At 35.8% G+C, this 14,899-nt stretch overlaps 1 protein-coding gene across 4 annotated transcripts in view; it reads left to right on the top strand.

The window, feature by feature from the left end:
- AGBL4 (ATP/GTP binding protein like 4) overlaps positions 1-14,899 on the top strand; it is a 1,510,388-nt gene that overhangs the window by 747,654 nt on the left and 747,835 nt on the right. For all 4 annotated transcript variants that reach the window (XM_030942932.1, XM_030942931.1, XM_030942930.1 and 1 more), the window contains exon 4: positions 12,816-12,910. In XM_030942932.1, the coding sequence (XP_030798792.1) occupies positions 12,816-12,910 (95 nt within the window). The remainder of the gene's footprint in view (positions 1-12,815; positions 12,911-14,899) is intronic.

The raw sequence follows: 14,899 nt of genomic DNA, 5'->3' as shown, positions 1-14,899 counted from the left end.
AGTGAACAATTCTGTATGTGTCTCCTTACACAATGTGCAAAATTTGTTTAAGGAAAACACATAGAAGTACAATTGCTAGGTTATAAATTATAAACATCTTTATTGCCAAGTACCCCTCTAAAGAGGCTCTTCTATTTTACATGCTTACCAGCAATGTTCAAAATCATTGTTCTTTCATAATTACCAATACTTGTTATTAGATTTGCTAAAACTTGATGTTAGATTTACTTTTTTGCTTATATGATGGATAAGAAATTTCATTATTTTCTTAATTTATATTTCCTCAACTGCTAGTGGAGCAATCATCTATTCATATATTTAATTTACAAACCTTTACATTCCTCCTTCTATATCTTGTCTGATTATATACTTGGCCTATTTTTTATTGTATTGTTGGTCTTTTATATTTTGATTTATAGTAGTTCTTTATAAATTTGCATATTAACCCATTGTGAGGGTTACGCTATTTTTTTTTTTCAATCATTGGCTTTCATTTTCATTTTTCTGTGGTATCTTTTTACATAGTTTTGTTTTGTAAAATACTCAAATATGTCTATCTTTTCCTTCTTAGTTTATGCTTCTGGTGCTTTGTGTAATAAAACGTACATACTTTGAGTCCATAAACTAATCTGCTGTGTTTTGCTTTGTGCATTTTATTTCTTAATGTGTTTGGGTTTTAGTTCTGTATTTGGTGTGAGGTAGAGATCCAGCTTTGTTTGTTCCATATGGATGGCCCATTGATCTAGGACCATTCATCAATAGTTCAGATTTTCATCTGATCTACCATGTTTTTGATATGTATTGAGTCTATTCCCAGGCTCTTTGTTGTGATCCATTGGTCTAGCTATACAGATCCATAGCAATGTAAACTAAATTGTTTTAATTACTATAACATTACAGTAAGTCTTGCTATCTAAAAGTCTGTTGCTGCTTTTGTTGGCCTTCTGAACTCCTTTATAAATGTTCTAATTAACTTGTCAACTTTTAGGTGCGTAAACACACATAAACACAGACACAGACACCTTCAATGGGATTTTAGTGAATTACATAGATTTTAATAATGAATCTTCAATCTATGACTATGATAGATTTTTCCATTTACTTAACACTCTGATTTGTCTCAACAATGTTTTATAGTTTTCGTTTTGAAGTCTTGTACTTTTGATTATATTTATTTATAGGTATCTGATATTTGATACTATCATAATTGTTATCACCATAAAATTTTATTTTCTAATTGTTGACTGTTAGTGTATAGATATATAATTGATTTTTAATTATTGACTTTGTATCAATAAATGCCTTTTTAAATTTTATATAATTTTTAATTGATATGATTGTACATTTTTGGGTGTAGATGTGATGTTTTGATATATGTATAGAATGTATAATGATCGAATCGGGGTAATTAGGATATACATTACCTCAAACATTTATCTTTTCTAAAAAATTTGTTACTACGTTTTGTGTTTTTTTTAACCTTTAAGTTCATGGGTACATGTGCAAGTTCGTTACATAAGTAAACTTGTGCCATAGAGGTTTCTATACAGATTATTTCGTGACTCAGATATGAAGCCTAGTACCCATTAGTTATTTTTCCTGATCTCTGTCCTCCCATTTTTTACTCTCCCATAGGCCCCAGTGTGTGTTGTTCCTCTCTGTGTGTCCTTGTGTTATCATTTAGCTCCCACTTACAAGTGAGAACATGCCATATTTGGTTTTCTGTTCCTGATTTAGTTTGTTAAGGAAAATGTTCTCCAGCTCCATCCATGTCCCTGCAAAAGACATGGTCTTATTCTTTTTATGGCTGCATAGTATTCCATGGTGTATGTGTATGAAATTTGCTTTATCCACTCTATCATTGATGGGCATTTAGGTTGATTTCATGTCTCTGCTTTTTGAACAGTGCTGCACTGAACACATGCATGCATGTGTCTTTATAACAGAATGATTTATATTCCTTTGAATATATACCTAGTAATCAGATTGCTGGGTCGAATGACATTTCTGTCTTTAGGTTTTTGGAGAATTGCCACACTGTCTTCCAAAATGGTTGAACTAATTTATACTCCCACCAACAGTGTATACTCATTTCTTTTTCTCCACAATCTTGCCATTATCTATTTTTTGACATTTTAATGATAGCCGTTCTGACTGCTGTGAGATGGTATCTCATTGTGGTTTTGACTTTCATTTCTCTAATGATTAGTGATGCTGAGCTTTTTTCCATGATTTTCGGCCACATGTATGTCTTCTTTTGAAAAGCATCTGATCTTGTCTTTTGCCCATTTTTTAATAGGGTTGTTTGTTTTTTCTCTTGTAAATTTATTTACATTCCTTATACATGCTGAATATTAGACCATTGTCCAGACTTATAGTTTGCAAAAATTTTTCTCCCATTCTGTAGGTTGTCTGTTTACTCTACCGATAATTTATTTTGCTTTTAGAAGCTCTTTAGTTTAATTAGATGCCATTTATCAACTTTTGCTTTTGTTGTAGTTGCTTTTGACATCTTTGTCATGAAATCTTTGCCTGTGACTATGTCCTGAATGGCATTACCTAGGTTGTCTTCCAGGGTTTTTATAGTTTTCAGTTTTGCATTTAAGTCTTTAATCCATCTTGAGTTAATTTTTGTATATGGTGTAAGGAAGGGGTCCAATTCAATCTTCTACATATGGCTGGCCAGTTGTTCAGCGCCATTTATTGAATAGGTAATCCTTTCCCCATTGCTTGTTTTTGTCAGGTTTGCTGAAGATCAGTTAGTTTTAGGTGTGCAGTTTTGTTTCTGGGTTCTCTATTCTGTTCCATTGGTCTATGTGTCTGTTTCTATACCAATACCATGCTATTTTGATTACTGTAGCCATGTAGTATAGTTTGAAGTTGGGCAGTGTGATTCCTCCAGCTTTGTTCATTTTGCTTAGGATTATCTTGGCTATTTGGGGTCTTTTTGGTTCCATACAAATTTTAAAATAGTTTTCTTTTTTTCCAGTTCTGTGAAGAATCTCCATGGTAGTTTAATAGGAATAGCATTGAACCTATAAATTGGTTTGGGCAGTATAGCCATTTTAACAATACTGATTCTTCCTATCCATGAACATGGACTGTTTTTTCATTTGTTCATGTCATTTCTGATTTCTTTGAGCAGTGTTTTGTAGTTCTCCTCATAGGGATCTTTCATCTCCCTTGTTAGCTGTATTCCTAGGTATTTTATTCTTTTTGTAGCAATTGTAAATGGGATTACATTCCTGATTTGGCTTGTGGATTGACTGTTTTGTGGTATAGAAATGCTAGTGATTTTTACACTTTGATTTTGTATCCCAAGACTTTACTGGAGTTGGGCTGAGATGATAGAGCTGAGATGAGAGGACAGTGCCATCTAGAAACAGGGATAGATGGACTCTTTCTCCTTCTATTTGGATGTCCTTTATTTCTTTCTCTTGCCTGATTGCCCTGGCCAGGTTTTACAACACTATGTTGAATAGGATTGGTGAGAGAGGGCATCATTGTCTTCTGCCAATTTTCAAGGGAAATGCTTCCAGCTTTTGCCCATTTAATATTGATGTTGACTGTGGGTTTGTCATAAATGGTTCTTATTATTTTGAGGTATTGTCCTTCAAAACCTAGTTTGTTGAGAGTTTTTAACATGAAGTGATGCTTAATTTTATCAAAAGTCTTTTCTGCATCTATTGAAATAATCACATGGTTTTTATGTTAGTTCAGTTTATGTGATGAATCACATTTATTTATTTGTGTATGTTGAATCAACCTTGCATCTTATGGATAAGCCCTACTTGATTGTATCAGATAAGCTTTTTGATGTGCTTCTAGATTCTCTTTGCTAGTATTTTATTGAGGATTTTTGCATCAATATTCATCAAGGATATTGCCCTGATATTTTCTTTTTCCTTCCTTCCTTCCTTCCTTCCTTCCTTCCTTCCTTCCTTCCTTCCTTCCTTCCTTCCTCCCTCCCTCCCTCCCTCCCTCCCTCCCTCTCTCTCTCTCTCTCTTTCTTTCTTTCTTTCTTTCTTTTTTTTTTTTTTTTTTTTATCTCTGCCAGGTTTTGGTATCGGGTTGATGCCTGCCTCATAGAATGAGTTAGGGAGGATTCTCTCCTTTTCAATTTTTTGGAATAGTTTCAGTAGGAATGGTAACAGTTCTTCTTTGTATATCTGCTAGAATTCAGCTGTGAATCCATCTGGTCCTCAGCTTTTTTTGGTTGGTAGGCTATGTATTACTGCCTCAATTTTAGAACTCATTATTGGTCTATTTAGGGATTTAATTTCTTCCTGGTTTGGCCTTGGGAGGGTATGTGTGTCCAGGAATTTATCCATTTCCTCTAGATTTTCTAGCTTATGTGCATAGGGGTATTCATAATAGTCTTTGATGGTTGTTTATATTTCTGTGGGGTAAGTGGTATATACTCTTCATTATTTTTTATTATGTTTATTTGATTCTTCTCTTTTTTTCTTTATTAGTCTAGCTAGCAGTCCATTTTATTTTACTTTTTTTTAAAGTGGCTCCTGGATTCATTGATCTTTTGGGTTTTTGTGTCTCAACCTCCTTCAGTTTAGCTCTGATTTGGGTTATTTCTTGTCTTCTGCTAGCTTTGAGATTTGTTTGCTCTTAGTTCTCTAGTTCTTTTTTAGTTGTGATATTACGTTGTTTACTTGAGATCTTTATAACTTTTTGGTGTGGGCATTTAGTGCTATAAATTTCTCTCTTAACACTGTCTTAGCTGTGTCCCAAAGATTCTGGTAAGTTATATCTTTGTTCTCATTAATTTCAAAGAACTTCTTGGTTTTTGCCTTAACTTCGATATTTACCCAAAAGTCATTCAGGAGAAGATTATTCAATTTCCATGTAATTGTATGGTTTTGATTGAATTTCTTAGTCTTGATTTCAAATTTGATTGCACTGTGGTCTTTGAGACTGTTATTATTTCAGTTATTTTGTATTTGCTGAGGAGCATTTTACTTCCAATTATGTGATCAATTTTAGAGTATGAGCTATGTGGCAATGAAAAGAATGTATATTGCATTATTTTTGGGTAGAGAGTTCTTTAGAAATCTATCAGGTCCATTTGATCCAGTGCTGAGTTTAGGTCTTGAATATCTTTGTTAATTTTCTGTCTAGGTGATCTGTCTAATATTGTCAGTGGGGTATTAAAGTCTCTCAATATTATTTTGTGGGAGTCTAAGTCTCTTTGAAGGCCTCTAAGACTTGCTTTATGAATCTGGGTGCTCCTGTGTTGGGTGCATATATGTTCAGGATAGTTAGATCTTCTTGTTGAATTGAATCTTTTACCATATGTAATGCCCTTCTTTGTCATTTTGCCCTTTGCTGGTTTAAAGTCTGTTTTCTCAGAAACTAGGATTGCAACCTCTTCTTTTTTCTGTTTTTTTGTTTGTTTGTTTGTTTGTTTGCTTGTGTGTTTGTTTGCTTGGTAGATTTTTGTCCATTTCTTTATTTTGAGGCTATGTGTGTCATTGCTTGTAAGATGGGTCTCTTGAACACAGCATACCACTGGGTTTTGGTTCTTTATCCAGCTTGCCACTCTGTGTCTTTTAATTGGGGCTTTTAGCTCATTTACATTTAAAGTTAGTGTTGATATGTGTGGATTTGATCCTGCCATCATGATGTTAGCTGGTTATTTTGTGGACTTGTTTAGGTGGTTGTTTGATAGTGTCACTGGCCTGTGTACTTTAGTGTGTTTTTGTCATGGCTAGTAATAGTTTTTTCTTTCCATATTTAGTGCTTCCTTCAGGAGCTCTCATAAGGCAGGTCTGGTGGTACCAAATTTCTCAGCATTTGTTTGTCTGAAAAGGATCTTATTTCATTTTCACTTATAAGCTTAATGTGGTCAGATATGAAATTCTGGGTTGAAATTTCTTTTATTTAATAATGTTGAATATTGGCCTTAAATCTCTTTTGTCTTGTAGGATTTCAGCTGAGAGTTCTGCTGTTAGTCTGATGGGCTTCCATTTGTAAGTTATCTGACCTTTCTCTCTAGCTGCCTTTAACATTTTTTTCTTTCATTTTAACCTTGGAGAATCTGATGACTATGTGTCTTGGGATTATCTTCTTGTGAAGTATCTTACTGGAGTTCTCTACATTTCTTGACTTTGAATGTTGGTCTCTCTAGATAAGTTGGGGAAGTTCTCATTGATGATATCCTAAAATAATTTTTCCAAGTTGGTTCCATTCTCCCTATCTTTTTCAGGGACAACCAGTCAGTTGTATATTTGATGTCTTTACATAATCCCATGTTTCTTGGAGGTTTTATTTATTCCTTTTCATTCTTTTTTCCCTATTCTTGTCTGCCTGTCTTATTTCAGAAAGCCAGTCTTCAGGTTCTGAGATTCCTTTCTCTGCTTGGTCTATTCTGCTATTAATACTTGCAATTGCATTATGAAATTCTTGTAGTGTGTTTCTCTGCTCTATCAGTTCAGTTATCTTGTTTTCTATACTGATTATTTTTGTCTGTCAGCTCCTGCATTATTTTACTGTGATTTTTATTTTCCCTTTGTTGGGTTTCAGTGTACTCTTGTAGCTCAATGAACTTCATTCCTATCCATATTCTGAATGCTATTTCTGTCATTTCAGCCATCTCAGTCCAGTTTTGAATGCTTGCTGGAAAGGCAATGTGGTCATTTAGAGGAAAGAAGACACACTGGCTTTTTGAGTTTTCAGCGTTATTGCACTGATTTTTCTCATCTTTGTGGCCTGCAGTCTTTGAGGTTGTTGACCTTTGGATTTTTTTTTTATCCTGTTCGATGACCTTGAGGGCTTGTGGTATAAGGTGGATTTAGCCAACTGGCTTCGTTTCTTGTAGATTTTAGAGAGCCAACACTCAGCTCCCAACTCCTGGACTGTGTGCTCTAACTCTGAGGGTCTTGTATCAGGCCCCAACTTTGTTCTCTAGCTGCTCAAGCTTTGGAGTTCACTGTTCTAGGGGAACTGAGGTACAGCAGCTGCAGTGGAGTGCTGGCAGATGCAGGGGTGCCTGCTTCCCTGCAGGCATTCACTACAGTGGTAAGGCAGTGAAGTTTGTGAGGAGGCAGGGCCCCTGCTGGAGACTGTGCATGGTTGCATTGGAGGTGATGTTGGCCTGGGGATGGGGTTCTGGGGCTGGCGCAGGTCTGGTTGTCTTCTCTGTGCCCCTCAAGCAAGAGTAATTGCTAATGGTGTAAGAGGTTCCACTGTGCTCTGCACCCGCCAAGCCTCCATTTGCAATCGCTATTAGCAAGGGAGAGGGAGCAGACTGCACTTATGTGTGTGGAAGGGCAAGTAAAACAAAATCCATCCATGCATACACACACCAGCAAAGTGATGTGGGGAGTTGCCGTGGGCCAAGGCGAAGCTGCAGTATGGGGAAGGAGTGTGCAGCTGGTGCATGTCCATTGAAGCTGCCTCACTGGAGCTCTTCACCAGTCAGACATGGTCTGCTCACACAGAAGATATGGTTTGAGGCCCCAGGGAAACCAAGACTGTCCTGTAAGCAGACATGGCCAGACTGGGAACCCAGGAATGGCCAGGGACCCAAGAATGGCCAGCAGACAAAAGGGTGCTCAGGTTGGACCAGCCCCATCTGATATGGAAGATTGTTCTGCAAAGATCAAGACCAATAGTTCCCCTAGCAATAAAGTCTCTTATGAGACCAAGTCAAGCCTAGGGGAATGGCGGTCCCTGGCTGCGCTCCACTAGAGATGGTCCTGCACCAAACCCTGTGAGCTCCACATCAGCTGGCTTGCTACTTCTATCATTTCTCAAAGCAGCTCTCCCTGCCACCTCAATTGTCCATGGTGGTCGAGGGTTCTCCTCCTGCCAGAGTTCCAGAGGCTGGTTGTGAAAGTGGGCAACTCCAGTGCCCCAGAGCTGTTGTGGTTCAAAAAATGAGTTCTGTGCCAGTTGCAGTGGCTCAACACCTATAATTCCAGCAATTCGGGAGGCCAATGTGGGCAGATCATGAGGTCAAGAGATCAAGACCATCCTGGCCAACATGGTGAAACCTTGTCTCTACTAAAAATACAAAAATTAGCGAAGTGTAGTGGCATACATCTGTAGTCCCAGCTACTCAGGAGGCTGAAGCAAGAGAATTGCTTGAACCCGGGAGGTGGAGGTTGCAGTGAGCTGAGATCATGCCACTGCTCTCCAGTCTGGCAACAGAATGAGACTTCATCTCAAAAAAAAAAAAAAAAAAAAAAAAAAAAAAAAAAAAAAATTAGTTCTTGTGTGTGGTAACCTGTTCAGGATTCCCAGCTCTTCCCCCCTTCAGCCCAGCTTCTGTGTCTTTCCTCCATCCACTCTCAGTGCCCCCTCTGAAGATCTGTTTAAAGCCTGCCAGTCATCTTAGTCCCTCCATCGGAGCCATTCCACTTGTTTGAGTCTAGTCGGCCATCTTGCCCTCTCCCTCAAACATTTATCTTTTTGCTGTGTTGGGAACATTATAATTCTATTCTAGCTATTTTGAAATATATAACAAATTGTCATTAACTATAATTTTCCTACTGTACTATCAAATACTAAAACTTATTCCTTCTATCCATCTGTATTTTTGTACCCATTAATTAACTTCTCTTAATCCTCCAACTTCTTTACCAGCCTCTGGTAATCAGCATTCTATTCTCTACCTCTATGAAATCTACTTTTTTAGCTCCCACATCTGAGTGAAAATATGCAATATTTGTCTTTCTACGCCCGGATTGTTTCACTTAATGTTGTGACCTCCAGTTTCATTCACGTTGCTGCAAATGACAGGATTTAATTCCTTTTTTCAATAACATTTTATTGTGTATGTATTTTTGAATAATATTCCATTTTTTATCCATTTATCCATTGATCCACACTTAGGTTGATTCCATATCTTGACTATTGTAAATAATGTTGCAATAAATATGGGAGTGCAGATACCTCTTTGATGTACAGATTTCCTTTCCTTTGAATATATGCCCAGTGTTGGGATTTCTAGATCACATGGCAGTTCTTTTTTTAGTATTTTGAGGAACTTGCATACAGTGTTCTGTGATGCCTGTACTACTTTTCATTCTTACCAACAATATATGAGTATTCCTTTTTTTATACATCCTCACCAATATATTTTATTTTTTGTCTTTTTGATAATAGCCATTCTAATTGTGGCAAGATGATATCTTGTGGTTTTGATTTGCATTTTTTGATGATTAATGATGTTGATAATTTTTTCATATACCTACTGTCCATTTGTATGTCTTCTTTTGAGAAATGTCTATTCATGTCTTTTTCCCATTTTTACTTTTTTTTGTTTGCTATCGAGTTGTTTGAGATTCTTATATATTCAGTTTATTAATCCCTTGTAGGATGGATAGTCTACAAATATTTTCTCCCATTCTGGAGGTTGTCTCTTCATTTTGTTCATAGTTTTCATTGCTGTGCATAAGCTTTTTTTTAGCTTGTTGTAATCCCATTAGAATAGTCTCTGCAACTAGCATGAACAATATTAAATGGGAAATGTAGTTATGATTTGACAAAAGTATTGCATATGTGACAAGACAGAGAATCAAGGCCTCTCTTTAGGACTGCACACAGGCTGTTCACGATACCTTTACCCACATTGGACCACTCTTTGGCCTATACCTGAAATGGAACTTTCACATTTTCAGTAGCACCATAAGCCCCTTGGTCAGGATGGGCTGTACTCCATTCCTCACCTATGACTGCCTTGAAGGTTATACCTACTCTTAGACTAACAGTGTACTGTGGTCGCTATTTGTAGAACTCTGATAGAGCACCATATTACTGAAACAAGAAGCTCAGGTTAAAATTTTAATCTAAAGAAAGATAGACATTGTAATGTACCCAAAGATCTGGCTTTATTGATGAGAAGGGAAAGGCTTAATAAATACTGAACACCTGTTTAGATCTAGATACAATATGCCAGGTGATTTACTTATATAATCTTATAGATTCTTACAACAACTGTGGTAGGATACTGTCACCATCTCAGTCTTGGATGCAAACAATCAATGTCCAGAAAAAAAAAAAAAAAAAAAAGAATTACCTTTCCTAAACTCACAGAACGTGAAACTGGGATTCAATCCCAAGTGTATCTGGCTAAAAAGTCTATAATCTTATTCTTCTGAGGCAACAGACTTGGTTTAAATACTAGCTCTGCTACTTATTAGTTATATGGTTTTAGTTTGCTTAATCACATTACCACTCCCTCATCTGTAAATAAGCGGTGACAAATAGTTCCTGTCTCAAAAAGTTCATTATCCTCAAAACAAATGAGATAATGCATCAAATATCAGACTCTCTGGGGTGGGGCCCAAGCATCTGTCATTTTAAAAGCTATATGAGTGATTCTAATTTACAACTAGGTTATTCTAATATATAAAACATTGTTCTAATGTGAATGAAGTGCTTAACTCAGATTATGGTACATAGTGTGTGCTCAGAAATTGTTATTATTATTGTTGTGGTTACCATTATCTTATGGATGCCACGTCTTCTTATTCATTTTGAGTAAAAACTAATGATTAAGTATAAAATATGGAAATTCAGTGTTTCCTGTACTGTCTGCTTTCATATACTTTTGAATCTCTCTACCACAAGCGATGTTGCTAAATGGCTAGAAAACATGAAAAATACTTGAACAGGGAATGGTAAGAAATGATGTTACTGTTTCCATGTAATATTATAGACAGGGTATGATCTTTATGGTCAAAACACCTAAGATTTAAGTCCTAGCTCTACCAATAGGTTGGGAATTTTTGGAGGACAAGCCACTTTGTTTAAGAGTCAATTTCCTCACATCTAAAACTGGGCTAAAATAAACTTTTATTTATAAATGGATTAAGTAAATAATATAGCATATTTAAAATACCTGGGAAATTTCCTAGGCACACAGTAGGATGTGAATGATCAGTGTATATTTCACTTTATTTCTCATTTCTTTGTTCCAGTTTCACATGTTTACATCATTGCTTTATTAGCTTTCTCTCTGTATTTATCAATAATCTAGATCCTGAAAGTGCAGTATGGCTTCCAGGTTCACTGGAAATGGATCTGACAACTGGAATCTCAGAAAAAAAAAAGCGGGCAGGGGGCGGGGGAGTTATGCCCTCTTAGGTTCAAAGGCCATTTGTCCCCTCAATATTGATTTTCTTAAATCAGATACTAGCCAAGTCCCTGAGTGAAGTAATTGAATTGGCAAAAGGCAGGTCTAGGTTATTAATAATGGAACAACCTTGGACATTCTCGATGACTTAATTTAATGACAGAAGAGAGGCCTGAAACTAAAATGCCTAGAGATGGGGTAAATGGCTGGGTCTCTGGGAGAAAGGAAAACACAAGTTATCCCTCAAAGCTTATTTCATGGGACAAAGCATTTTATTATAGTCCTAAGCATGAGGTCAGAGGAAATAGTTTTGATTTTCTCTTTTTTAACAAAACAAAATTTTAAAGACTTGAATAATTACCATTAAATTTATTTTTTGCCCCTGGAAAATAGACTTGTGTAGGTTTATGGAATTTTGGAATCTTAGTGATTAACTCAAGAGTAAAAATCATAGACATCTTATCAGTTTATCCCCTGAATTCAAATATCAAGTCTGTCATCTACTAGTATGAATTCAATCAAGTTAGGTAACCTCTCTGAGCCATAGTTTCTACATTTATTAAATGAAGATGTTCGTATTTATTTTTTATGGTTATAGGAGAATATTTCCAATGTTTAAAAAAGTATATAAAATTACTGTCACTTGATACTATATAATACCTCACACAATAAATATTTGTTGAATAAAATAATACATGAATTTTTATGTTTTTGTTTTTTTCACTGTCCCTAGATAGAAAGGCTAGCCTGTGGTAACCTCTTGAAATCTTTTCTTCTCTCGAGGTATTCTGGCTGCTCTACCTGTAGCTCTCATCATCTCTCCTTTGGACTATTTCAGTGGTTTCAAGTGTCTTTTTATCACATTTCTCTTCTCTTTCACAATCTTCCCTCCCCTCTTACCACAAAGTTGTTTGCTAAAACAAAGATCTGATCTTTTAAAATTATACTATCCTCTTGGAAAGGCATCTAGAATGTCATAATCACTCATTTTAAAGATAAGACCCAGAGATGGGGAGAGATTTACCCAAGTACCTATGGCGCTATAAACGTATGCTAAGATTAGAGTTGAGCCTAGTACCCCGACCACTAGTAGAAAATAACAAAGAGGGTACAGAAGAGGATATATATCCTCCAGTTCTAGTCAAAGGGGTTTCAAGTAGTTGTAGAATCTTTTAATTTCAATTTTGTTCTTAGTTACTATTTTTAGTGTTTTTGAACTTTAAATGTACTGCTCTTACCCTGATGATAATATGATTTATTTCTATGTAAATTCTAGGTCAGCCAAGAGAAAGGGTACAATTAATAATAACTAAAACTTATATGACATTCATTATGTGCCAAGTATGGTTCCAAATACTGTACGTATATTAATTTAATTCTCCTCAGAGTCCTATGAAGTAGGTACTGTTATTATTCCCATTTTTCAGATCAGGATACTGAAACAGATGTTTAGTAGCTTGGCAAGGCCACACAACTCAAAAGCAGTAGAGTTGGTACTAAAATTCAAGTTTCCAGGTTCCAGAGCTAATGCATAATTACTATGCTTAGCTGGCACAAACACATTACATTCTCATGAGCACTGTGTATTCTCACTATACAGTTGGGTGCTAGTCCATATGGCTGCCTTTAACCCTGTTTCTTATTTCCTGTCTTAATTATCAGGAAGTTGCAATTTGCATAGCATAGTCTTAAGATGAACTTCTCCCTCTTTCTTTTTCAGAGGGTCATTTTCAACATTGTTAACTTCAGTAAAACCAAGAGTCTCTATAGAGATGGGATGGCCCCTATGGTGAAATCTACCAGCAGACCAAAATGGTAAGTGATCTACAGAATGAGACTCCTTCCTGGTTAGAAAATTGGTCCCAGACCCCATACATATACGCACCTACTAATGGACTCCCCAAAAAATAAAAATAATTCTTTTAAAAAAGAAAATTTTACCCAGAGCTCAAGTTTATCTGCTGTACAGAGGGGGATCAGACTTACTGTCACTGAGAAGAATGAGGATGGGTTTCTGTATGGCCATTCTTTGGGTACTGTTCTTGAGAATGTTGGAAATATGGTCCTATGCTTGGAATGATCAGCATTCAACTATGAGAAAAGACAGTCAGTTATTTGGTAAGCTTCCTGTCCTGTTTGGCTTTTATCATGGTATCTTTGGAGACATAAATAAAGTTGGTTCTTTTCTTTTCCTAGCCTAAGCATAGATTATGTATAATAACCTAGGAGGACATTAGGAACTACAGTTCAGTAGCTTTCTCTTGCTTTGCATGGTTTTTGTGTTTTGTGTGTGTATTTTAAAGTTCTATTTGTGCCATTGCTATAGTGAGGAGGAGGGGAGTTGGATAGGATTGGTTAATAATTGTAATAATAATGGTAATAATATTAATAATACTAGTAATAGTAACTACCCCACTTACTAAAAAGCCATCTGGGTCAGATGCTTTATATTTGTTGTTACTATTTCCACATTTTTGCAAAGGAACTTTTAAATATCCCTATATTACAGATGAAAAAATTGAGGCAAGGAAAAGTTAAGTACTTTATTAAGACCATGAAGAGTAAGAGAGTGCCCTGTGTTATTTATGTTACCCCATAATACCTTTTCAACCAATTCATTCATTCATTTATTCATTCAACAAACATTGATTGAGTACAACAAAATGAAAGACCTCAAAGACAAAAACCTAGTATTATTAATCTATTCATCTATCACACAGTAGGTGTTAAGTGAATGCCTGTTAAAATGAACTGAAATTGTTATAAGAATTTACGTGTAAAGTGCCTGGCACTTACTAAGTGCTCAACAAATGGCATCTATTATTAATAGTATTATATAAAACCCTACACAAATGCAAGGAATTGTTAATATTGTTATAGTTTTGATCTCTGTTCAAATATTAATGACTAGTGAGAAGATAGTCTCCAAATGTCTATATTTATAGAAAACTAGCAATTCATAAATATTGAATTGTGCTTTTATCTCCAAATGATACTTGGTAATTTTCTATAAATGTTGGGCTGAAGAGCTCAGGTTCATAAAAGTATAGGCATTTGATGACAATAATAAAAACTTTATGAAAGGTAAAAATATCTCCCTGGGCATGATTTTTTGCTTTCCTGTGTCAAATCAACTAATCTGCTGCTCCTTCTCTCAGTCCTTCTGGGCAAGGGATAGGCCTTTGCTTTGAGTCTCTGGTTCCAGCCCAAGTAGATAATAATAGAAATCATTTCTCTTTCAATAGGCATATATATAGATGAGTACTTTAAACCTTGCAAGTAAAAGGACATCACTGTTGATTTGCTCAGAGGGCCTTCAAAATGAAATTGTATATCTTTTTCCATATTCTGTGTTGGGATCTTGTACAGCAACAATAATCACCATCCATTTTTTCCAAGTGTTAAGTTCTGGAGTTCTTTTTTGTGCTTTTGAAGATGCATAAGCCTTAATTATTTCACTTTGCTTCTTTTTTCTCATGAACTATGTTGTGTCTTCTCTGCTAGGGCTCGTGACAAGATTTTGAAATAACGGGTCTTTGCATTTGGATTATGATGCTTTAGAATTAAGTTGATGCTCTTACGCAATATTGGCAGGCACTCAGCAGCAGCCATTGTCCAGTCATTGGACTCCTCTAATGGTCTGAACGAGCCTAAAGTTTCAGAATTGAGTTTGTTGTAGTTTATTAAGCCACTTAGGCATAAAGTACTATAACACATCACATTTTTTGTATATGTAATATCTCCTATTTTTTACCTTACCATCCCCAGAACTTGGATACAAAGCAACTTACATTGCTTCAGAGT

The sequence above is a fragment of the Rhinopithecus roxellana genome, chromosome 12, assembly GCF_007565055.1.
Source record: "Rhinopithecus roxellana isolate Shanxi Qingling chromosome 12, ASM756505v1, whole genome shotgun sequence".
Classification (NCBI taxonomy): domain Eukaryota; kingdom Metazoa; phylum Chordata; class Mammalia; order Primates; family Cercopithecidae; genus Rhinopithecus; species Rhinopithecus roxellana.
Note: the sequence above shows the minus strand (reverse complement) of the source record. Positions and strands in the feature narration are given on the sequence as shown.